This window comes from Jaculus jaculus, chromosome 13 (assembly GCF_020740685.1).
Source record: "Jaculus jaculus isolate mJacJac1 chromosome 13, mJacJac1.mat.Y.cur, whole genome shotgun sequence".
Classification (NCBI taxonomy): domain Eukaryota; kingdom Metazoa; phylum Chordata; class Mammalia; order Rodentia; family Dipodidae; genus Jaculus; species Jaculus jaculus.
Genome location: NC_059114.1, coordinates 28,844,114 through 28,867,221, shown reverse-complemented (window position 1 = coordinate 28,867,221; position 23,108 = coordinate 28,844,114). Strand labels below are relative to the sequence as shown.

The window sequence follows — 23,108 nt, the reverse complement described above, 5'->3', positions numbered from 1 at the left end:
ACCTCTGCCTCTCTCATGCTGGGAGGTGTGTGTGACACCGCTCCCATCCCCCACCCGGCCTTCAGCCTCTTTTTGGGGGCGGGGGGGAGGGGTTTCAAGATAGGGTCTCTATCTAGCTCAGGTTGACCTGAAATTCACTATGTAATCTCAGGGTGGCCTCCAACTCGTGGCAATCCTCTTAACCTCTGCCTTCCAAGTGCTAGGATTAAAGGCATGCACCACCACTACCATCCCATTTTGAAGAAAAGTCTGTTCACTGTTCACCATTCTGTTGGTGAGCTTCTGTCTCCACCTCTCTTCTCGCTATAGGCATGCATGGGGAATACAGAAGTCCACTATGTGAGGTCTGGGGATTAAAATTCAGGTACTCAGAATTGCATGGCTAGCATGTTATCAACTGAGCCCTCTCTGTAGCAACTATGTATTATATTTAATAGTACTTAAATATTTTATTATTTTTTAAATGATAAAATTGTACCAGTGTTTTAGTAATAAGAGTGCATTTTAAGACACAATTGGATTTTGAAACAACAAAAGTTACAGCGGTGTTATAGATGTATCTTCAGTGCAAAGCAATAGTTCACATAGCTATTTCTATGGCATGGGATGCGTTTGAGACAGATTATCTGGATACTCACTTCTTTGGAGAATGGAACACACGTGAGTCGCCGCCTCACATGCTCATATGTGGCAGTTAATGGCAAACTCAACTTCCCTTTCTTTTCTTTTCTTTTTTTTTTTTTTTAAAGATTTTTATTTATTTATTTGAGAGGGACAGACAGAGAGAGAAAGAGGCAGATAGAGAGCGAAAGAGAGAATATGCGCGCCAGGGCTTCCAGCCACTGCAAACGAACTCCAGACGCGTGCGCCCCCTTGTGCATCTGGCCAACGTGGGTCCTGGGGAACCGAGCCTTGAACCGGGGTCCTTAGGCTTCACAGGCAAGTGCTCAACTGCTAAGCCATCTCTCCAGTCCCACCTTCCCTTTCTTGAGGCATGAGTCTGAGCCAGTTAGAAAGTCACTGGGTGCAGGTCCCTCAGGCTTCAGCTCCCTTCCTGGATAGAGATTGCTCTCGGCTCTAAGCCTCCAGCTTGTAGAATGGCTTTATTTCAGGCTGGCAGCAAATCATGACAGCTGTACCAGCCATCGAATGCAGACTGGGGCCGGCTTTTCCAGAGCCTTCTGAGGAACTTCTCTCTTGTCCTGTTAACCAGCACTGTATTACATGGCTGCCACAACAGTCAGAGTTCCAGATGGAAAACTAGTCACCTTGTGCCTTCTGAATACGAAGGGGTTCACATAGAATTAAGGAGTGTTACCGGGTGTGGTGGTATATACACCTTTAATTCCAGCACTTGGGAGGCAGAGGTAGGAGTATCGTCATGAGTTTGAGGCCACCCTGAGACTACATAGTGGATCTATTTAAATATTTTAAAATAGGGCTGGAGAGATGGCTTAGCGGTTAAGCACTTGCTTGTGAAGCCTAAGGACCCCGGTTCAAGGCTCGGTTCCCCAGGTCCCACGTTAGCCAGATGCACAAGGGGGCGCTTGCGTCTGGAGTTCGTTTGCAGAGGCTGGAAGCCCTGGCGCGCCCATTCTCTCTCTCTCTCTCCCTCTGTCTTTCTCCCTGTGTCTGTCGCTCTCAAATAAATAAATAAAAAATGAACAAAAAATATTAAAAAATATTTTAAAATAGCAATGAAGAGGATTCTTATGAATAATTATTTGTTGTTTGTTTATTTTTATTTATTTGAGAACAACAGACAGAGAAAGAGGCAGAGAGAGGGCCTCCAGCCACTGCAAACGAACTTCAGATGCATGCGACACCTTGTGCATGTGGTTTACGTGGGTCCTGGGGTAGAGCCTCTCACTGGGGTCCTAAAGCTTCACAGACAAAAGTGCTTAACCACTAAGCCATCTCTCCAGCCCATGAATAATTCTTACAGAGGGATTAGGACTATAGCTCAGCAGTATAGTGCCTGCCTAGTATGTTTCAGGCTCTTTATTTAGTTTTTTTATATTTTGAGACAGGGTCACACCATTAAAAATTAATTTCTTTGTAGTAATACTTACTTTTGAATCTTTTGGTTTTGCAAGATAGGGGCTCACTATGTAGTCTCAGCAGTCTCCTACCTCTGCCTCTTGAGTGCTGGGATTAAAGGCTGGCACCACCAGGCCTAGCCATCCCTCTCCCTCCACCCAAGAAGAGTCTCACTCTAGCCCAGGGTGACCTAGAATCTCACTCAGTAGTTCCAGGCTGGTTTCTAATATACAGCAATCCTACTACTACTCTGTCTCCTGAGTGCTGGGATTAAACACTTACACCAACAGGCCCAGTTGTTTGTTTATTGAGACAGTGTCTCACACCCTAGCCTAGGAAGACTAGGGACTCAATTCTCTAGCTCAGGACTTTGAACTCATGGCCATTTCCTATTTCAGCTTCCCTAGCGATATGATTACAGGTGTGAGCCACTGTGCCTGCATTTTCTTTCATTCTCCTTTTCTCTCTTTCTCCTTCCCTCTCTCTGGCCCACTTTCTTCCCACTCAACTTAATCCCCTAAAAAAACCTAATATGGTAGTATGTGGCTTTGTCTTCATATCAACAATACTTGCTGAGTTGTTGTTTATGTTATAAACTGTAGTATAACAAGAAATATAATGCTAAAAACCAAAAGTTGTCCTTGAGAACCTAGGTCTCCAGAGAGTTAAGTGATTTGCTTGGGGTTATGTGCCTGGTTCGTTCTGGCCTTAGAATTTTTTTCTGTTGATAGTCCTATTACGTAGTATTATGAGTGTCACATTACTTGCATACCTTCTTTTTGCTTAGTCTTGTATTTTCAAAAAATACTTTATTTTTTTATTTACTTACTTTAGTGAGGGATGGAAGGGAGGGGGCAGAGAGAGAACAAAGACAGAATGGGTGCACCAGGGCCTCCAGCCACTGCAAATGAACTCCAGACACATACATCACTTTGTGCATCTGGCTTGCGTGGGTTCTGGGGAATCAGACCTGGGTCCTTACTCTTTGCAGGCAAGTGCCTTAACTGCTAAGCCGTTTCTCCAGCCCTAGTCTTGTATTTTAACCTGGTTAATTTATAGCTAATCACTGTATGATGGAAATAAAGTTAGGCAAGAATAAACTCAATTTTAGGTTTCTAAGTGCTCCTCCATATTTATTGATGCAGACTACATTAGGAAATGTTTTCAGTGTGTAAAGCACATATTTTCTATTCTAGCAACAGCCTCCATCCACAACAACATTTGTGCTGAATCAAATAAATCAGCTTCCGACCTTGGGATCTACAATTGTAATGACCAAAACACCACCTGCAACAACCAACAGGCAAACCATCACTTTAACCAAGTTTATCCAGACAACTGCAAACACACGACCTTCAGTCTCAGCACCAGCAGTACGAAATGCCATGACCTCTGCTCCTTCAAAAGACCAAGTTCAACTGAAAGATCTATTGAAAAATAATAGTCTAAATGAACTCATGAAGCTAAAGCCACCTGCTAACATTGCTCAGCCAGTTGCAACTGCAGCTAGTAAGTCCTTAGTAGTAGTAGTATTAGCTTTGTGCCTTTTGCAGGTTGAGATTTTTTTCTTTGTTTGTTTTTCGAGGTAGGATCTTGCTCTAGCCCAGACTAAAATGGAATTTACTATGTGGTCTCAGGGTGCCCTTGAACTCATGTCAGTCCTCCTACCTCTGCCTCCCGAGTGCTGGGATTAAAGGCGTGTGCAACCACACCCAGTTACATTACATTTAAAAAAAATATTTCTTATTTTTATTTATTTATTTGACAGAAAGAGGGAGAGAGAATGGGCATGCCAAGGCCTCCAGCCACTGAAAATGAACTCCAGACACCTTGTGCATCTGGCTTACGTGGGTCCTGGGGAATCAAACCTGGGTCCTTTGGCTTTGCAGGCATATGCCTTAACCGCTAAGCCATGTCTCCAGCCCGGGGTTTTTTTTGTGTGTGTTTTTTTTTTTTTAGTACTTTTTTTTTTAATTTTTTGTTCAATTTTTATTTATTTATTTGAGAGCAACAGACACAGAGAGAAAGACAGATAGAGGGAGAGAGAGAGAATGGGCATGCCAGGGCTTCCACCCACTGCAAACAAACTCCAGACGCTTGCACCCCCTTGTGCATCTGGCTAACGTGGGACCTGGGGAACTGAGCCTTGAACCGGGGTCCATAGGCTTCACAGGCGAGCGCTTAACCGCTAAGCCATCTCTCCAGCCCTTTAGTACTTTTGTTAAATAATAATTAAAAAAAAACACACATTTATTTATGAAAGAGATAGAGACAGACAGAGAGTGGGCATATCGGGGCCTCTTGGAATTGCATATGAACTCCAGACACATGTGCCCCCTTGTGCATCTGGCTTACGTGAGTCCTGAGGAATCAAACCCAGGTCCGTAGGCTTCACAGGCAAATGATGTAACCACTAAGTCATCTCTCTAGTCCCTAATATAGTTTTTATTTTTATTTATAATTACATTTTTTTGGTGTGTCTGTGTAGAGTGTTATATATGCTTGTGTGGTGGTATATGCATGTGTATTCAAATGTGCACAGCCTGTGCACATTCATGAAGCCAGAGGAGGTCCTTGGGTATTTGGTATTGATCATGTATAGTTTGATTCAGTCAGACTGGCTGATCAAAGTTCCAGCAATCCTCTGTCTCCTTGCTTCAGCACTTGTGTTACAGCATACGTTACCAAACCAAGCCATTTATATGGGTGCTTAGGTTGAACTCAGTCTTTTTGTGTTTTTTGGTTTTTCGAGGTGGGGTCTCACTAGAGCCAGAGCCCAGGCTGACCTGGAATTCAGTATGTAGTCTCAGAGTGGCCTTGAACTGATGTGATCCTCTTACCTCTGCCTCCAGAGTGCTGGGATTAAAGGTGTGTGCCACCACACCCAGCTGAACTGATTCTCATGTTTGTGCAGCAAGCACTCATACCCAATAAGCCAATTCCAGAGCCCTTCGTACAATTTTGTTAAGCAGGTTTTTAAAATTTTAGTCCATTATTATTATTATTATTATTATTATTATTTGATTTTTTGAGGTAAGGTCTCACTCTAGCTCAGGCTGACCTGGAAGTCACTATGCAGTCTCAAGGAGGCCTTGAACTCAGTGATCCTCCTACCTGTGCCTCCTGAGTGCTGGGGTTAAAGGCATGTGCCACCACGCATAGCTTTTGAACAATGATTTTGTTTGTTTGTTTGTTTGTTTTGTTTTATGAGGTAGGGTATCACTCTAGTTTAGGCTGGCATGGAATTCACTATGTAGTCTCAGGGTGGCCTCAGAACTCACAGTAGTCCTCCTACCTCTGCCTCCCAAGTGCTAGGAATAAAGGTGTGCACCACCACACCTGGCTTTGAACAATAAAATTTTAAACTATGAAAAAATTTAAGATTGTGTTATCAATTCTAATTTCTCTCTTCAGCTGATGTAAGTAATGGTGCAGTGAAGAAAGAGTCTTCTAATAAAGAAGTAGCAAGAATATGGATAAATGACATGAAAATGAGGAGTTTTTCTCCCACCATGGTAAGTTTCAACTAGCTCAGGGATTTTCTTTGTAATATGAAAACTAACGCTCAGAAAGTTGTGAGAGTATAGGTGGGCTACTTCATATGAAAACTTCCAAAGAAGTTTAAAGTCACTGGAGTAAAATGCAGACACACTGGGGTGGTGATACTTGTGTATTCACTAGAAAGTAGTATTTCCTGTACTAACATGCATCTTTTTTGTGTGTGTTTTGTTACAAATTCTACCTGATCAGAAAAAAAAAAAATTCTAGATTTACTTTGAGCCAGGCATGGTTATACATGCACTAGGGAGGCAGATTGTTATGAGTTCAAAGTGAGCCTAGGGCTAGAGATTGAGTTCCAAGTCAGCCTGGGCTAGAGTGAGAATGACCTTAACTTGGAAACAAACAAACAAATCCTTTGATAATTCTGTTCATTTTAGTATTGAGCCTGAGTATGTTGCCAGTTATGAGCTGTGAAATAATTATGGTTTGAGTAACTGTATGATTAGGCCATTTGACAGTATGTTTATTAAATAATATCTGGGTAACTGTATCTGTTTCTGTAAGAAGTAACATTCGTGCAGGTGTGGGACTCAAAGAAAGAAATAAGCTTCTGTCAGGTCATGATTCTTTCAACAAACTTACTCAGGCACTCCCTCAACCAGTATAGTAAGAACTTGGAGCAAAGTGAGTCCTTCATGAATGTGGCTTTTTATGGAGGAGGTGGTTGATAGAGCTGGGGTTATAATTTAAGGGAGTTTTTTTTTTGTTGTTGTTGTTTTTTTTTTGGTGGTAGGGTTTCACTCTAGTCCAGGCTGACCTGGAATTCACTATGTAGTCTCAGGCTGGCCTTGAGCTCATAGAGATCCTCCTACCTCTGCCTCCTGTAGGGGAGCATTTTAAGGAGGAGGCCAAAGCACTAATAGACTGTGAAGAAGTGATGACTCTTAGGTTTAGGTGACAATAAAGATACTTGGTTTACAGGAATATGTAGTGGTAGAAGATTGGGTTTCATGTTTTGTTCAAGATTAAGCTTATAGATAATGAGGAACCAGTAGAAATGGAGGTGTAAAGGCCTGTTAGAGTAGAGAGAAAGATTATTCAGAGAAAGCTGGGCATGTTGGTACATACCTTTAATCCCTGCACTCAAGAGGCAGAGGTGAGATTGCTGTGATTTTGAGGCCACCCTGAGACTACATAGTGAATTCCAGGTCAGCCTGGACTACAATGTGAGACCCTCCCTTGGGGGGAGGAGAAAAAAAAAATTGCTCTCTGTGAGAGCTAACTTTCATAGTGCCAGAAGGTGCTATGCAGGCTGCTTGGGGAAAAATCAATAGCCTTAACAAGTTATGGATCCTGCCTGCTGACACAACTGACCATCCAGGCAAGGTGTGCTACTGGAATAATTAATAGTGGCATAAATATTAAAGAGGGTGACCAACTATTTTCTGATTGGATTTGAGGCATGCTCCATGAAAGCAAATTCATGCCTGGTATTGAAAACAGTCCAAAGATTATAGCTGAGGATGTCACAGGCCCTAAGATGGAAGCCACTATTGCCATTTGGCTAAATGGATATGTTCTGCCCAGCAAATCGCCTTCTAAATCTATGTGTTTTGCCCATAGATTAATGCTGCTCTCACCTTTGGTCAGATGAACTTTTATTTTTCAAGGTATGGTCTCACTCTGGCCCAGACTGACCTGGAATTCACTATGTAGTTCCAGGCTGGCCTCAAATTCACAGTGACCCTTCTTTCTACCTCAGCCTCCCAAATGCTGGGATTAAAGACATGGACCACCACGCCCAGCTCAAATGAACATCTTTTTGTAGCTGGTGATTACTGGAGAGACTCAAAGCTCATTTGAGTGCTGAGAATCAGTGACTGTTGTGTGCTCAGCACTAAATGAGACATCTCTCACATGCATTCCAAGGCTCAGAGAACATTGCAGAAGAAAGGGCAGAAAGAATGTAAAAACCAGAAGATGGGGGCAGTGGTATGGAACACTGCTTTCTAGACATGCTATGGCCATTACATTCATGACCACACAGTGGCTATCCATCTCTACACAAAACCTGCCTAAATTTGGGGCCATCAACATTTCATCATGGATGATAGAGAAGCACATGAGGCTTCCACACTTATCTGAAACTACTGGCAGTTCATGGTTTCTGTGGGAGAGTGAAACATTCTCTTTAGAGGTATAGGCATTCAAACAACTATAATTAGACTTGGTGGGTCAAAAAAAAGACATCAAAGTAGAAGTGGAACAAGTTGGGAGGAAGATGTGGTTCATTGGGAGGGGAAAGAGTCAAAGAAGGTAATGAGAGGGGATTATGATCAAAATACATTATATACATGTAAAAATAATAAATATTAAAAGGAAAAAAATTGCTGACATGAGATGCTGCTTGCACATTGACTAAAGTCTGACAGTCTGTGCATTGCAAGCTTACTGTAATCTGGGAAGGACTGAGGTTGGTCATAGAGTGGTCAGTATTGAGGGGTAAAATAGTTGCAGATGACCTTGGCTGAAGGGAGTGTATAGAATTGTTTATTTTTTTATTTTTTATGTATTTTTTATTTTTGGTTTTTCAGGTCATCTCAGGGTGGCCTTGAACTCATGGCAATCTCCTACCTCTGCCTCCCGAGTGCTGGGATTAAAGGCGTGCGCCATCATGCCTGGCTTAATAGAATTTTTTTTTTTTTTGAAGTAGAGACTCACTGTAGTTCAGGCTGACTTGGTCACTGTAGTCCCAGGCTGTCCTTGAATTCACTGTGATACCTCTACCTCAGCTTCTTCCAGAGTACTTGAATTAAGTCTTTAATCCAAGACCAGATTTGTGTATAGATTGATGTTGTCTTTGCTACTTTTGGAGAGACTACTCCTTAGGTTCACAGTGTGGAAAAACTACCTTACCCAGTCTAGGTCATTGTGTTTGGACGTAGGATTGATTTCATTTTATGTTACAGAAGGTTCCTGTCAAAGAGGAAGATGAACCAGAGGAAGAAGATGAAGAAGAAATGGGCCATGCAGAAACCTATGCAGAGTATATGCCCATAAAATGTGTGTTTTGGGAATTTGTCAAAAGACTTCTGGATTTCTCTTGAACTTAATTATCCCCTACATAGTTAGCTCTTAGGACCTAATAATGTCAAATACCTCAGGATTTGACAAGTGTAATATTTTTCTTTTGTTTTTCCCTTTTTTGATTTTAGTGAAACCAGTTCTGAAATTAGAAATCCTCCTGCCTCAGCCTACCAAGTGCTCTGATTACATGCATTCACTACTATGCTTGTGTATTAATGTCCTAAATGCAATTATGGTTCTTAATATTTCTATTTTATTTGCAAGGAGAGAAAAGAGAATGGACACTCCAGGGCCTCTAGCCACTACAAATGAATTCTAGGTGCATGCACTGACTTAACATGGGAATTGGGGAATAACCCTGGGTTGTTAGGCTTTGCAGGCAAGTGCCTTAACTGCTGAGCCATCTCTCCTGCCTGCAATTTTTTTTTTTAAATTAATTTAATTTTGTTTGAGAGAGTGAGAAAGAGGCAGAGGAGAGTGGGCACACCAGGATCTCTAACCATTGCAAATGAACTCTGGATGTGTGCATCTGGCTTACATGGGTCCTAGGGAATCAAACCACAGAAACTTTAGACTTTGCAGGCATGTGCCTTCCCTTCTCTCCTGCCCCTCCTTTTTTTGCATGGTTTGGTGTGTTACTCTAGCTTAGGCTGACCTAGAATTTAGTCTCAGGCTGGTCTCAAAAGTCACAGCACTTCTACCTCAGCCTCTTGAGTGAAAAGATTAAAAGCATTTGCTACTATGCCTGGCCCATTTTGAGTTTTTGTTTTGTTTTTTCGAGGTAGGGTCTCACTCTAGCCCAGGCTAATATGTAGTTTCAAGGTGGCCTCGAATTCATAGGGATCCTCCAACCTCAGCTTCCCCAGTACTGGGATTTAAAGACGTGGGCCACCATACGGGAAATTTTGGTTTTTGTTTTGTTTTTCACCCATTTTTTTAAAGAGTTATTTTTATTTACTTATTTATTGGGGGGGGAGGGAGGGAGAGAGGAGGGATTGGGTGTACCAGGGCCTTTAGCCACTGCAAACGAACTCCAGGTGCATGTTCCACAATGTGCATCTGGGTTACCTGGGACCTGAAGAATCAAACCTTGGCCTTTAGGCTTTGCAGGCATACACCTTAACCACTAAGCCATCTCTCCAGCCCCGTTTTTATTTACTTACTTTTACTTTTATTTATTTATTTGATAGCGACAGAGAGAGAAAGAAGGGGCGTGCCAGGGCCTACAGCTACTGCAAATGAGCTCCAGATGCATGCATCCCTTTGTGCATCTGGTTAACATGGGTCCTGGGGAATCAAGCCTTCAACCGGGGTACTGAGGCTTCACTGCTAAGCCATCTGTCCAGCTCAAATTTTATTTATTTATATTCATTTATTAGAGAGTGGGCATGCCAGGGCCTCTAGCCACTGCAAATGAACTTGAGATGCATCTGGCTTACGTGGGTCCTGGGCAATTGAACCTGGTCCTTTGGTTTTGCAGGATAACGCCACTGAGCCATCCCTCCAGTCCCTTGTTTTCTGTTTTTGTTTTTGTTTTTAATTATTTGAGAAGACTACTCAATTCCTCGCCACCTCCCATACATATTTTGATGGGTTTTTTTTTTCCCCTCCCCTAAGCTGCTTGGGCGTGGTTCCTATGCCTGCCTCCATCTTAACCGGAAATCTCACATATTTTGAACCTTGTTTTTAGGTTGATGCCTTTAAACAATTAATTTTCCTCTTGTAAGTAGTCTTTAGAAAACATAGCAACTTGTTGAGATAAAAATATAGGTATTTCAGCTTTGTTATTTTTACAACACTTACTCATAACAACATAGAATTGTGTTGTGGGCTAGAAGTGATACAGATTGCAAATGCCTGGTTCATAGTGATGCTAGCATTCCAACCCAGGTCATCATGCATGCTAGGCCAGTACTCTGCCAATAGCACTCTCAGCAGCCTCATGTTTTTTTTCTTTTCTTTGAGATAGGCTTTCACTCTGTAGTTGAGGCTAAGCATGAATTTAGGGCAATCCTGTACAGCTTCCTGTGTGCTGTGAAAACCAAAAAAAAAAAAAAAAAAAAAAAAAAGGGGCTGGAGAGATGGCTTAGTGGTTAGGCGTTTGCCTGTGAAGCCTAAGGATCCTGGTTTGAGGCTCGATTCCCCAGGTCCCACATTAGCCAGATGCACAAGGGGGCGCATGTGTTTGCAGTTCGTTTGCAGTGGCTGGAGGCCCTGGCGCACCCATTCTCTCTCTCTCTGCCTCTTTCTCTCTCTCTCTCTGTTGCTCTCAAATAAATAAATAAAAATAAATGAAAAAAATTTTTAAAAATAAGGTGAAAACTAAAGGCTTACAAGATGGCTTAATGGTGAAAAGTGCTTGCTTATAAAGCACACCGTTTTTATTTTTTCCTCTTTTTTAGGTTGGGTTTCACTCTGGCCCAGGCTGACTTGGAATTCTTGGAATTCATTATGTAGTTTTAGGTTGGCCTCAAAGTCATTGTGATCCTCCTACCTCTGCCTCTCGAGTGGTGGGACTAAAGGAGTAAGTCTCCACACTTGGCAAGAATGATTGTTTAGTAAGCAATGTATGAAGTTAATTTTTAGATTTGAATACAGGTATGTTCTGCAACACCTTAGTGGTTTTGTGGATCTAACTTAAGGTTTTGTGAATGGTAGACGAGTGATTTGTCAACTGAGGTAGTTTTATTTTTATTTTTATTTATTTTTTCTTGTTTCTTGTTTTAGGGTGTTGCTCTAGACAAGGCTGACCTGGAATTGACATGTAGTCTCAGCTTGCCTTGAACACATGGCAATCCTCCTACCTCTGCCTCTTAAGTGCTGGGATTAAATACTACTAGGCCCAGCCTCCTCTTTTTTTTTTACTAGCAGTCTTCTAACACCTGTAGTTATGCCATTTTAGTCAAGTTTAAACATTACTGTTAACATTTCATCAGTACTCAAATAGGTATTTTTCTCTATCATATGACAAATATTTACTTTCTTGTAATAATATTGGAAAAGTTACTAGAATGATTGAAATTATGTATGTTTAATTTTCATTTAGTAAAAATTGGCCTACGTCACCCAGATGCTGTAGTGGAAACTAGCTCTTTGTCCAGTGTTACACCTCCTGATGTTTGGTACAAAACATCTATCTCTGAAGAAACCATTGACAATGGCTGGTTATCTGCATTACAGCTTGAGGCAATTACATATGCAGCCCAGGTAATTCATGATTACATACAATAATGCATATATGTGTGTATACACTTGAATGTGGGCAAGTGTAGACCTGTATGTTCCATGGTGCACGTATGTAGGTCAGTAGACTACCTTGTTGTTTGTACTTACCTTCAACCTTGTTTGTAACCATGTTTCTTTGTTGTTGTCTATGGTGTGTGTCAGGCTAGCTTGCCATGAGATTCTGAGGTTTCTCTGTCTCCACCTCAGTTTACCCATAGAAGCATTGCGAGTATAGACACATTACATCTACCTCTATGTAGATTTTAGTGACCTCATGCTCATGTACCAACCACTTACATACTGAGCTATCTCTTCAGTATTTCTGTTTAATTTTGGTCCATTTAAAAAGGATATATGTATGTATATATCTCATTTTTAAAAGTTTCTAAAGACTTTTATCATTTATTTATATGAGAGAGAGAAAGAGGCAGAGTATGGGCATACCAGTGCCTCCAGCCATTGCAAGCATAGTCCAAATGCATGCACCCCCTTGTGCATCTGGCTTACATGGGTCTTGGAGGATTGAACTGAAGTCCTTTAGCTTTGCAGGCAGATGCCTTAACTGCTCAAACTTTTTTTGTTTTTTCTGTTTTTTCAAGGTAGGGTCTCTAGTCCAGGCTGACCTGGAATTTATTATGCCATTTCAGAGTGGCATTGAACTCACAGTGGTCCTACCTCTGCCCCCCAAATACTGGGATTAAAGGTATTTGCCTCCACGCATAGCTTAAAGCTATTTTTTAAATTTATTTGAGACGGAGCGAAAAAGAGGCAAATGGAAAACAATGGACACACCAGGGCCTCTAACCACTAAAAAAACTCCAGGTGCATGTTCCACTTTGTGTATCTGGCTTTGAGTAGGTACTGATGAATTGAACTTGGGTCCTTATGCTTTTCAGGTAAGCAAGCACCTTAACCACTGAGCAATCTTGGTAACCCCTCCATCACCCCCCCCCAAAAAAAAAAAAAAAACTTTGTTAGGAAAAATAAGTGTAGCAGGGCTGTTAAAAAAAAAAGTGGAGGGCTGGAGAGATGGCTCAGCAGTTAAGCGCTTGCCTGTGAAGCCTAAGGACCCCAGTTTGAGACTCGGTTCCCCAGGTCCCACGTTAGCCAGATGCACAAGAGGGCGCACGCGTCTGGAGTTCGTTTGCAGAGGCTGGAAGCCCTGGCGTGCCCATTCTCTCTCCCTCTATCTGTCTTTCTCTCTGTGTCTGTCGCTCTCAAATAAATAATTAAATTAAATTTAAAAAAAAAACATTTAAAAAAAAAAAGTGGAAAGCCGGTCATGGTGGAGCATACCTTTAATCCCAGCACTTGGGAGGCAGAGGTAGGAGGATTGCTGTGAGTTCGAGGCCACCCTGAGACTCCATAGTTAATTTCCGGGTCAGCCTGTGGGCTTGAGTGAGATCCTACCCTACCTCAAAAAAAAAAAAAAAAAAAAATGTGGAAATGAGAAATTATAACCTTCTCAATATTTGTAAGGAATGCCTGTTAAAGGTTAACAACATATATTATCTAGCAATTTTATTCCTACGAATCTGAGCACATAAAACACAGTCAGACTGACAGATTGTTGTCCCCTTCCAAATTGGAAAGATTTAGTGCCAACACTTGGAGGATGGTTGGATACTCTGGTTTTACTATACTGTGCAGGGTATTATATAGCTCTGTAAAGCCATGTGTGCCATCCCTAGTTGTGTTGTAATGGATTTTGCCTATGTTTGTTCTATTTCTGTAATATATTTAATGATCTAAATAATCAATTATCTCTTAAAATTATGCATAATATTAAAGTTTGCATTTTCTTGTGCAAATATTAAAGGTGATATGGTAGACTTCACCAATTTGCTTGCTTAGTTTCATTCATGGGAGGGTAGAAGGAAAGAATATACAGCTTATGAAGAAATTATAAAAGTGGGACTAGAGAGATGACTTAGTGGTTAAGGCAGTTTGCCTACAAAACCAAAGGACTCAGTTTCAGTTTTCCAGTACCCACTTAATGCCAGATGCACAAAGGTGGCACATGCATCTGGAGTTCATTTGCCGTGGCTGGAGGCCCTGCTGTGCCCATTCTCTCCCCTCCCTCCCACTCTCTGTCTCTCTCTCTCTCAAATGAATTAATTAAAAAATTTTGAAAGAAATTTTATCCACATTAAAGATTCTACTCTCACCCATTAGTTTTAAATAGTAATAATATCTTAAATTGTGTATGAAATATTAATCATAATATGAAGGGTTAATGACCAGCTTTTTCTTTTTTAGCAACATGAAACATTCCTACCTAATGGGGATCGTGCTGGCTTCTTAATAGGTGATGGTGCTGGTGTGGGTAAAGGCAGGACTATAGCAGGAATCATCTATGAAAATTACTTGCTGAGTAGAAAACGAGCATTATGGTAAGAGCTAAGGACTGGTCCAAGAAGCTTGTGCTTGTGAACAGTTACTTTATTTTGGGATGATGTTTTTGTCTTCTTTTTTAAGATCTTATTTTTATTTCTCTATTAGAGAAAAAGATATATATATATATATATTGTGTGCACCAGCCTCAATCCACTGCAAACCTACTCCAGATGCATGCATTACTATGTGCATCTGGCTTAAGAGGGTACCAGGGAATTGAACCTGGTCTTTAGGTTTTGCAGGCAAGCACCTTGACTATTAAACTATCTCTCCAGCCCTGTTTTGTTGTTTTTTTTCCCCCTTCTTTTTGTTGTAAATGTGTGTCAAAGACTGGTGATGACTCCTTATCATTCCTGAATTTTATTGAATAATCTAATTTGAATTTAATTTTTTTGACAGGTTTAGTGTTTCAAATGACTTAAAATATGATGCTGAAAGAGATTTGAGAGATATTGGAGCAAAGAACATTTTGGTCCATTCATTAAATAAGGTACAGAAAACCTTTTCATTTGTCCTTCAATAAATTTTGATTCATCTATGTGATGACCATAATAGTTTTTGTTTTTTGTTTCTTTTTTTTTTTCCCCCTTTGAGGTAGGGTCTTGTTCTAGCCCAGGCTGACTTGGAATTCACTTTGTAGTCTCAGGCTGACACAAATCCCCAGTGATCCTCCTACCTTGGCCTCCCAAGTGCTGGGATCAAAGGCGTGTGCCACCACACCCAGCTTAGAGTAGTTTTACTTGGCCATAAAATGATAGAATATGGAGAGGTAGTCACCAATACCTGGCCAACATACAAAAAGTTACTGTAGTTTAGAGGCTGTCTAATACACTTGATTGATTTAATTGTGTTGGTATTTAAAACAGTTCTGTGATGTTATTGTCAAGAGTCTGAAACACTGAAAATGGAGATGGCTCAGCAGGTAGTATACTTGCTTGCACAGCCTGATGGTCCAGATTCAATTCCCCAGTACCCATATAAAGCCAGATGCACAGTGGTGCATTTGCCTGGAGTTGTTTTACATTGGCAGGTGGTCTACTCACTCACTCTGTCTTTCTCTCTCTCAATTTTTGTTTTTATTTTTTGGTTAGTTTTTTTTTTTTTTTTCCCTTTGGTTTTTCATGGTAGGGTCTTACTCTGACCCAGACTGACTGGAATTTACTATGGAGTCTCAGGGTGTCCTTGAACTCATGGTGATCCTCCTACCTCTGCCTCCCGAGTGCTGGGATTAAAGGCGTGCGCCACCACGCCTGACATTTTCTGTTTTTTTGAAGTAAGGTCTTGCTCTCTAGCCCAGAGTGAACTGAAATTCACTACATAGTCTCAGGGTGGCCTCGAACTCATGGTGATTCACCTACCTCTGCCTTCAGAGTGCTGGGATTAAAGGCATGCGCCCCCACACCCAGCCTTCATAATTAGATTTGGTGGGGGGCGGGTTCTGAGGTAGGGTTTCACTGTAGGTCAGGGTGACCTGGAATTCACTATGTAGTCTCAGGTTGGCCTCGGACTCACAGCAGTCCTACTTCTGCCTCCCAAATTCTGAGATTAAAGGCTTATGCCACTATGCCCGGTTCATAATTAGATTTTTAATGTTCACTTAGAGAATCTAGTTGACTCTCTCGTTGGTTGAGACAGGGTTTTGCTGGCCTGTGATTATAATCGTGCACTACCATGTCTGGTATGTGGACCTATTGTTTGGTTATGAACATAGAATAAACAGTTAAGGTTCCTCCGTGATTACCTTAGAGAATAAGTAAATCTAAGTCTCCTGATCTTCTGAGTACTCAACTTGCACCTTTTGGTAGATGTATTAGAGTTGAGTGTATTTATAGTTCAAGTTTTTTCCTTTGAATGACCACAAACAGTTTCAAACCAAAAATATGCAGGCTAGTGAGATGGCTTAGCAGTTAAGGCACTTGGCCTGCAAGGCCTAAGGACTTAGGCTAGATTCCCCAGTAACTATGTAAGCCAGGTGCACAAGGTGGCATGCATATGTCTGGGGTTTGTTTACAAGGCTATAGAGGCCCTGCCATACCCTTTCTCTATGTCTCTTTTCTGTCTCTCTTTCTTTGCTTGTAAATAAATTTTTTTAGAAAGCTGAAAATATGCAGCTGACATCTAGACTTGTTTACTACTTTGCAGTGTACTTGAAGGGTACATTGCTCATTTCTGTTTGTGTGTTGTTAGAAACAGAATGGAGCTTTGTGTACAGTAGGCAAATAATCTCCAGCCCACTTAATAATTTTTTTTTTATAAAATATTTTTTTTTGTTGTTCATTTTTTATTTATTTATTTGAGAGCGACAGACACAGAGAGAAAGACAGATAGAGGGAGAGGGAGAGAATGGGCGTGCCAGGGCTTCCAGCCTCTGCAAACGAACTCCAGACACGTGCACCCCCTTGTGCATCTGGCTAACATGGGACCTGGGGAACTGAGCCTTGAACCGGGGTCCTTAGGCTTCACAGGCAAGCGCTTAACCGCTAAGCCATCTCTCCAGCCCCCACTTAATAATTTTTTCCTTTTTTTTTGTTTTTTTTTTTTTTTAAAAAAAGAAGCCTGGCCAGGTGTGGTGGCAGTCACCTTTAATCCCAGCACTCAAGATTCAGAGGTAGGAGGGTGGCCTTGAACTCATGGTGACCCTCCTGCCTCTGACACCAGAGTGCTGGCATTTAAGGCGTGCACTACCTCTCACTCCAGCCAAGGCTGACCTGGAGTTCACTATGTAGTCTCAGAGTGGCCTCAGACTCACAGCGATCCACCTTCCTCTGCCTCCTGAGTGCTAGGATTAAAAGCGTGTGCCACCACACCCAGCCCAGCTTCTTTTTGGTTTTAATAGTTTTTAAGTATTTTTATTTATTTATTTATTTATTTATTTATTTATTTATTTATTTATTTATTTTTGACAGAGAAAGGGAGAGAGAGATAAAATGGGCACATCAGTGCCTCTCGCCACTGCAAATAAACTCTAGATGAGTGCACCCCCTTGGGCATCTGGCTAATGTGCGTCCTGGGTTATCCAACCTGGGTTCTTTGGCTTTGCAGGCAAATGCCTTAACCACTAAGCCATCCCTCCAGCCCTTAATATTTTGTTATTTATGTATTTATTTATTTGGGAGAAAGGAGGAGGAAGGGGAGAGAGTGAGCAAATGGGCATAGTAAGGCTTTCAGCCATTGAAAACAAACTCCAGACTCCATGGGCCACCTTGTTTCTCTGCCTTATGTGGGTCCTGGGGAATTGAACTGAGGTCCTTTGTCTTTGCAGGCAAGTGCCTTAACTGCTAAACCATATCTCCAGGCCCCACTTTTTTTATTTTAGAGAGAGCCCTCCCCTGCCCCCTCCCCCAAAGGGGGGCATGGAGAATTGCCATACCAGGGCCTCTGCCAGTGCAATAGAATTTCAGATGCTTGTGCCATCTAGTGGGTATGTGTGCTTACCTCACCTTTGTGCATCTTGCTTAATATGGGATCTGGAGAATTGAATATGGGTCCTTAGGCTTCGCAGGCAAGTGCCTTAACCTCTAAACCATCTCTAGCATTTTTGAGAAAGGGTTCCAAGTATCCCAGGCTGTCCTTGAACTTCTTTGTCTGTAGCTTTGGCTGGCCTTGAATTCCTGACTCATCTGCTTCCACCTTCAAGTTCAGAGATAAGAGACTTGGGCCACCAAGCCCACCTTATAATATTTTTTCTTTTTACATTATTTATCCCAGCACTTGGGAGGCAGAGGTAGAAGGATTACCATGAGTTCAAGGCCACCCTGAGACTACATAGTTAGTTCTAGGTCATCCTGGGCCAGAGTGAGACCCTACCTTGAAAAACAAACAAAGAAACAAACAAAACAAAACAAAACATATACACACACACACACACACACACACACACGCACACACACATATATGCACGCATGCACACATGAGAGAGCAAGAGAGCTCATGCCTGGGCCTCTTGTCACTGCAAATGAACAGTGATGCATGCACCATTTTTGTCATCTGGCTTTATTTGGATTCTGGGTCATTAGGCTTTGCACGCAAGTACCTTGAACCACTAAGCTCTCTCCCCAAAGCCATTATAATACTTACATATTCCTTAAAACTTCATAATAGCACTTGGCATTAGAGTAAATGCATAATAAATTTGTGTAAAATAAATTCCATGATACTTTTTTTAATAGGGGAGGTTTTTTTTTTTTTTTTTTTTTAAATGAAGTTGGGTTTTACTCTAGCTCAGGCTGACCTGGAATTCACTATGCAGTCTCAGGGTGGCCTTGAACTCATGGCAATCCTCCTACTCATGCCTCCCAAGTGGTGGGATTAAAGGTGTACACCACCATGCCCAGCAAAGGGAAGTTTTTTGTTTTTGGCTTTTTTTTTTTTTTAATTATATATGAGAGAGAGAGAGAGAGAATGGGCACGCTAGGGCCTCTAGCCACTGCAAACGAACTCCAAATGCGTGTGCCACCATGTACAGCTGGCTTACGTGGGACTTGGAGAATCAAACCGGGGTCTTTAGGCTTCACAGGCAAGCACCTTAATTAACCATTAAGCCATCTCTCCAGCCATCCTGGCTTTTTTTTTTTTAAACCTGTAACACCAGGTATTACTAGGTGGTCTCTCATCCAAGTACCAACCAGGTAGGACCCTGCTTAGCATCTAAGATCAAATGAGATTGGGTACATTCAGGGTAGTATGGCTGTATACTGATTTTAGCCTTTAAAAATTAGAATATTGTGCAATGGTTTATATTTGTACATACATATGTTCATGAAATTTTGAGATCAGATGAGATTGGGCCCATTCAGGGTAGTGTGGCTGTAGAGTGATTTTAGGCTTTGAAGACTGATGTACAGTGGTTTATGTTTGTACATACATGTGTTCATAAAATTTTATGTATCACCTTTTGTTGTATTTACTTCATACACGTTTTATGAAGGCATCAGGTCATCCATAAGTTTGGGTGAGGTGTTTCTTAGAGGAACACATATTAATTGCATTTTCCTGTTTTCTTTTTTAGTTTAAATATGGAAAAATTTCTTCCAAACACAATGGGAGTGTGAAAAAGGGTGTTATTTTTGCTACCTATTCTTCCCTTATTGGTGAAAGCCAGTCTGGCGGTAAATACAAAACTCGGTTAAAACAACTTTTGCATTGGTGTGGTGATGACTTCGATGGAGTAGTATCCTTTAAGAAAAACAAATGTTTGCATTTGTTTTATGTGGTATGTTTGTATGTATGCTCAAGTTTTCATTTCATGTTGCTGAACAGGTTTGTGGGAGTTAAGTGTATATAGATGCCAGAAGATGACATTAGGAGTCTTCTATTTACTGAGGCAGTGTCTCTCTCACATTTCAGCCTAGAACCTACTAATTGAACTAGTCTAGTTATCCATCTTCCTGGAAACATTTTCTTCTGCCTCCAGAATGCTGAGCTTCAAACTCTGGTCTTCATGATTGTACAGCAAGCTCTATCTATCCACTGAGCCATCTGCCCACCCCCATATTTGTTTTTAGTGGCATAAAAATTACATACAAATAGACATTGGATAAAATGAATCCTGATATTACAGTTGTTGTAATGAACATTTCATTGATTAGAGTCATCGGTGGATGTTTTGTGTGTCAGATAGAAAGTGTCCTGCTTTTTAAAACATGCTTATAACTCTCCCTCTCTCCCTTCCTCCCTCCCTCTCTGTTTCTAATTGATAACTAAGTAAGTAAAAGTAAAATCTTTAAAAAAAATGTTATAAAAAAGGCTGTTGAAATGGCTTAGTGAGTAAGGCATATGCCAGCAAAGCCTAAGGACCCCGGTTTGATACTCCATGTCCCATGTTAGCCAGATGCACAAGGGGCACACGCATCTGGAGTTCGCTTGCAGTGGCTAGAGGCCCTGGTGTGCCCATTCTCTCTCACTCTACCTCCCTCTCTGTCTCTAATTAATAAATAAAGTAAAATCTTTAAAAATAAAGTTATAAAAAATGTTAATAGCCGGATGTAGTTGCGCACACCTTTAATCCTAGTTCTTTTTAAAATATATATATAATTTTAAGTATTTCATATTTATTTATTTATTTTACAGAGGGAGGGTGAGATAGACACACACAGAGAGAATGGGCACACCAGGGCCTCCAGCAACTGCAGACGAAATTCAGATGTGAGTGCCCCCTTCTGCATCTGGCTAACATGGGTCCTGAAGGATCTAACCTAGGCCCTTTGGCTTTGCAAGAAAACTCCTTAACAGCTAAGCCATCCCTCCAGCCCTAATCCCAGCTCTTTAATCCCTGGGCTAGAGTGAGACCCTATTTTGCTGTAGCCTGGAATTCACTATGTAGTGTCAGGGTGGCCTGGAACTGAGTGCTGGGATTAAAGGCATGTGCCACCGTACCCTGCTTCACTCTTTTTTTAGTGGATATCTGAGAGGCTAGCTAGGAAGAGGGATGGGGTAGAGGAGGGATATAAACATGGCTTTCTCTGTGTGTTATCTATCCTTCCTGTCTGTCTGGCAATCTGCTTATCCTTCCATTTCTCCCACCCTTTCCCCTCCCTTTTCTTTTTTCCTCCCTCCCTCCCTCTCTCCTTCCCTCTTCTTTCCCTCCTTCCCTCCCTCTCTCTTGTTTGCATGCACCAGGGTCTTTGGCTTCATATGGGTAGGTGGCTGGAAATGGAAGCCATACCAGAATGTTTATAAAAAAGTATCTTTATGGCTTAGCCATTAAGCGCTAGCCTGTGAAGCCTGAGGACCCCAGTTCGAGGCCCAATTCCCAGGATCCATGTTAGCCAGGTGCACAAGGGGGTTGCACACATCTGGAGTTCGTTTGTAGTGGTTGGATTCTCTCTGTCTCTTTCTGATTTGCTCTCAAATAAATATAAAGAACACCCCCCCCCGCCAAAAAAAAAAAAGTATCTTTAATTTCTGGGCCCTGAGTAAATTGGAAATCTTGGAAGTTTCTAGACAATTTTGTGCATGTGGTGTGTTCCTCAACTCATTTCCTATAGATAGTGTTTGATGAATGCCATAAAGCCAAAAACTTATGTCCTGTTGGTTCTTCAAAGCCAACCAAGACTGGCTTAGCAGTTTTAGAGCTTCAAAACAAATTGCCAAAAGCCAGAGTTGTTTATGCCAGTGCCACTGGTAAGTATTTCTCTAATTTTAAATGTTTGTGAATATTAATTTTGCAGTTATTAAATACTGAGGTTTTCTAGGTGCTTCTGAACCTCGCAACATGGCCTATATGAACCGTCTGGGAATATGGGGTGAAGGAACTCCATTTAGAGAATTCAGTGATTTTATTCAAGCTGTGGAACGCAGGTAATGCAGCTTTCAGGAGTGTTCTTAAATGTGTTTCTAGTAAACTCCCATAACTGTGTGAAAGTCATGCTTTATGTATTGATAGTTACTGTGTGTTTCAATTTTATTCAGAGGTGTTGGTGCCATGGAAATAGTTGCTATGGATATGAAGCTTAGAGGAATGTACATTGCTCGTCAGCTGAGCTTTACTGGAGTGACGTTCAAAATTGAGGAAGTTCTTCTTTCTCAGAATTATGTTAAAATGTATAACAAAGCAGTCAAGCTGGTGAGAAATGTTATATTGTCAATTTGATAGTCTTTGTTAGTTTTATCCAGCATGATGTTTGTCAACACTCTCTAAAGCATATTTTTTAGCTATGAACCCACAAATAATTAGAACATGCTTAATTTAAGCACTATCTTTTTTTTTGTAAGTTTTTGTTTTGTTAGATTAATTAATTAGGGTTGCAGAGATGATGGCTCAGCTAAGTGATTGCCAGTAAAGCCTACTAGCCAGAGTTTGATTCCCCAGTACCCTTGGGTGGTTGTTGTTTGTGTGTTTTTGGTTTTTTCAAGGTAAGGTCTTGCTGTGACTCAGGCTGATCTGCAATTCACTATGTTCTCTCAGGGTGGCTTCAGATCCTCCTACCTCTGTCTCCTGGGTGCTGGTTTTTGTATTTTTTAATTTTTTTTTTAATTGGGGGATTAGCCCAGGCTGACCTGTAATTAATGATGCAGTCATAGAGTGGCTCTCAACTCAGGTTGATCCTCCTACCTCTGCCCCGAGTGCTGGGATTAAAGGCATGTGCCACCACACATGGCTCCCAGTATCCGTGTAAAGCCAAATACACAGAGTAACACATGAGGTCTGGATTTCCTTGGCAGCAGCTAGAGGCCCTGTTTGCACCTCTTCTCTTTCTCCAGGCTTGGAGGCACACACCTTTAGTCACAGCACTTGTGATGTTGAGGTAGGAGGATCACTGTAAGTTTGAGGTCAGCCTTGACTCATGTGAGACCCAACCTCAAAACCAGAAAAAAGCCAGCTGTGGTACACATGCCTTTAATCTCAGCACTTGGAAGGTAGGAGGATCACCTTGGGTTCAAGGTCACCCTGAGATGACAGTGGATTCCAGGTCAGCTTAGGTTAGAGTGAGACGTTAGGGGTAAAAAAGCCACTTACTTCAGTCATACAGTTTTCAAAATTAAGAGTCACTTACCTATATCATAAAATAGCTGCATTAGGATGGAGAAAGATTAGATAGATAGATAGATAGATAGATAGATAGACAGACAGACAGACAGACAGACAGACATAGTTGTTGTTATTAGGTTTTTTTCAAGGTAGCGTTTCACGCTTGCCCAGGCTGACCTAGAATTCACTATCTAGCCTCCAACTCACAGTGGTCCTTCTAGAATTAAAGGATGTGCCACCATGCAAGGCTAGGAAATAAAAATGGTTAATTAAAAAAAAAAAAGTTATTTGAGAGAGAGCGAAGCAGATGGAGAATGGGTGCATTAAAGCCTTAACCCTCTGCAGATGAACTCCAAACACATGCACCACCTTGTGCATTTTACTTAGG

General features: G+C 41.4%; 1 protein-coding gene across 3 annotated transcripts in view; it reads left to right on the top strand.

The window, feature by feature from the left end:
* Nucleotides 1-23,108, top strand: part of Sbno1 (strawberry notch homolog 1) — a 73,443-nt gene that overhangs the window by 16,682 nt on the left and 33,653 nt on the right. For 2 of the 3 annotated variants that reach the window (XM_045131981.1, XM_045131979.1), the window contains 10 exons: nt 3,237-3,549; nt 5,455-5,555; nt 8,511-8,604; nt 11,675-11,835; nt 14,113-14,246; nt 14,650-14,740; nt 19,259-19,420; nt 21,237-21,372; nt 21,444-21,549; nt 21,661-21,814. In XM_045131981.1, the coding sequence (XP_044987916.1) occupies nt 3,237-3,549; nt 5,455-5,555; nt 8,511-8,604; nt 11,675-11,835; nt 14,113-14,246; nt 14,650-14,740; nt 19,259-19,420; nt 21,237-21,372; nt 21,444-21,549; nt 21,661-21,814 (1,452 nt within the window). The remainder of the gene's footprint in view (nt 1-3,236; nt 3,550-5,454; nt 5,556-8,510; nt 8,605-11,674; nt 11,836-14,112; nt 14,247-14,649; nt 14,741-19,258; nt 19,421-21,236; nt 21,373-21,443; nt 21,550-21,660; nt 21,815-23,108) is intronic. The other variant, XM_045131980.1, reaches the window with a different exon arrangement.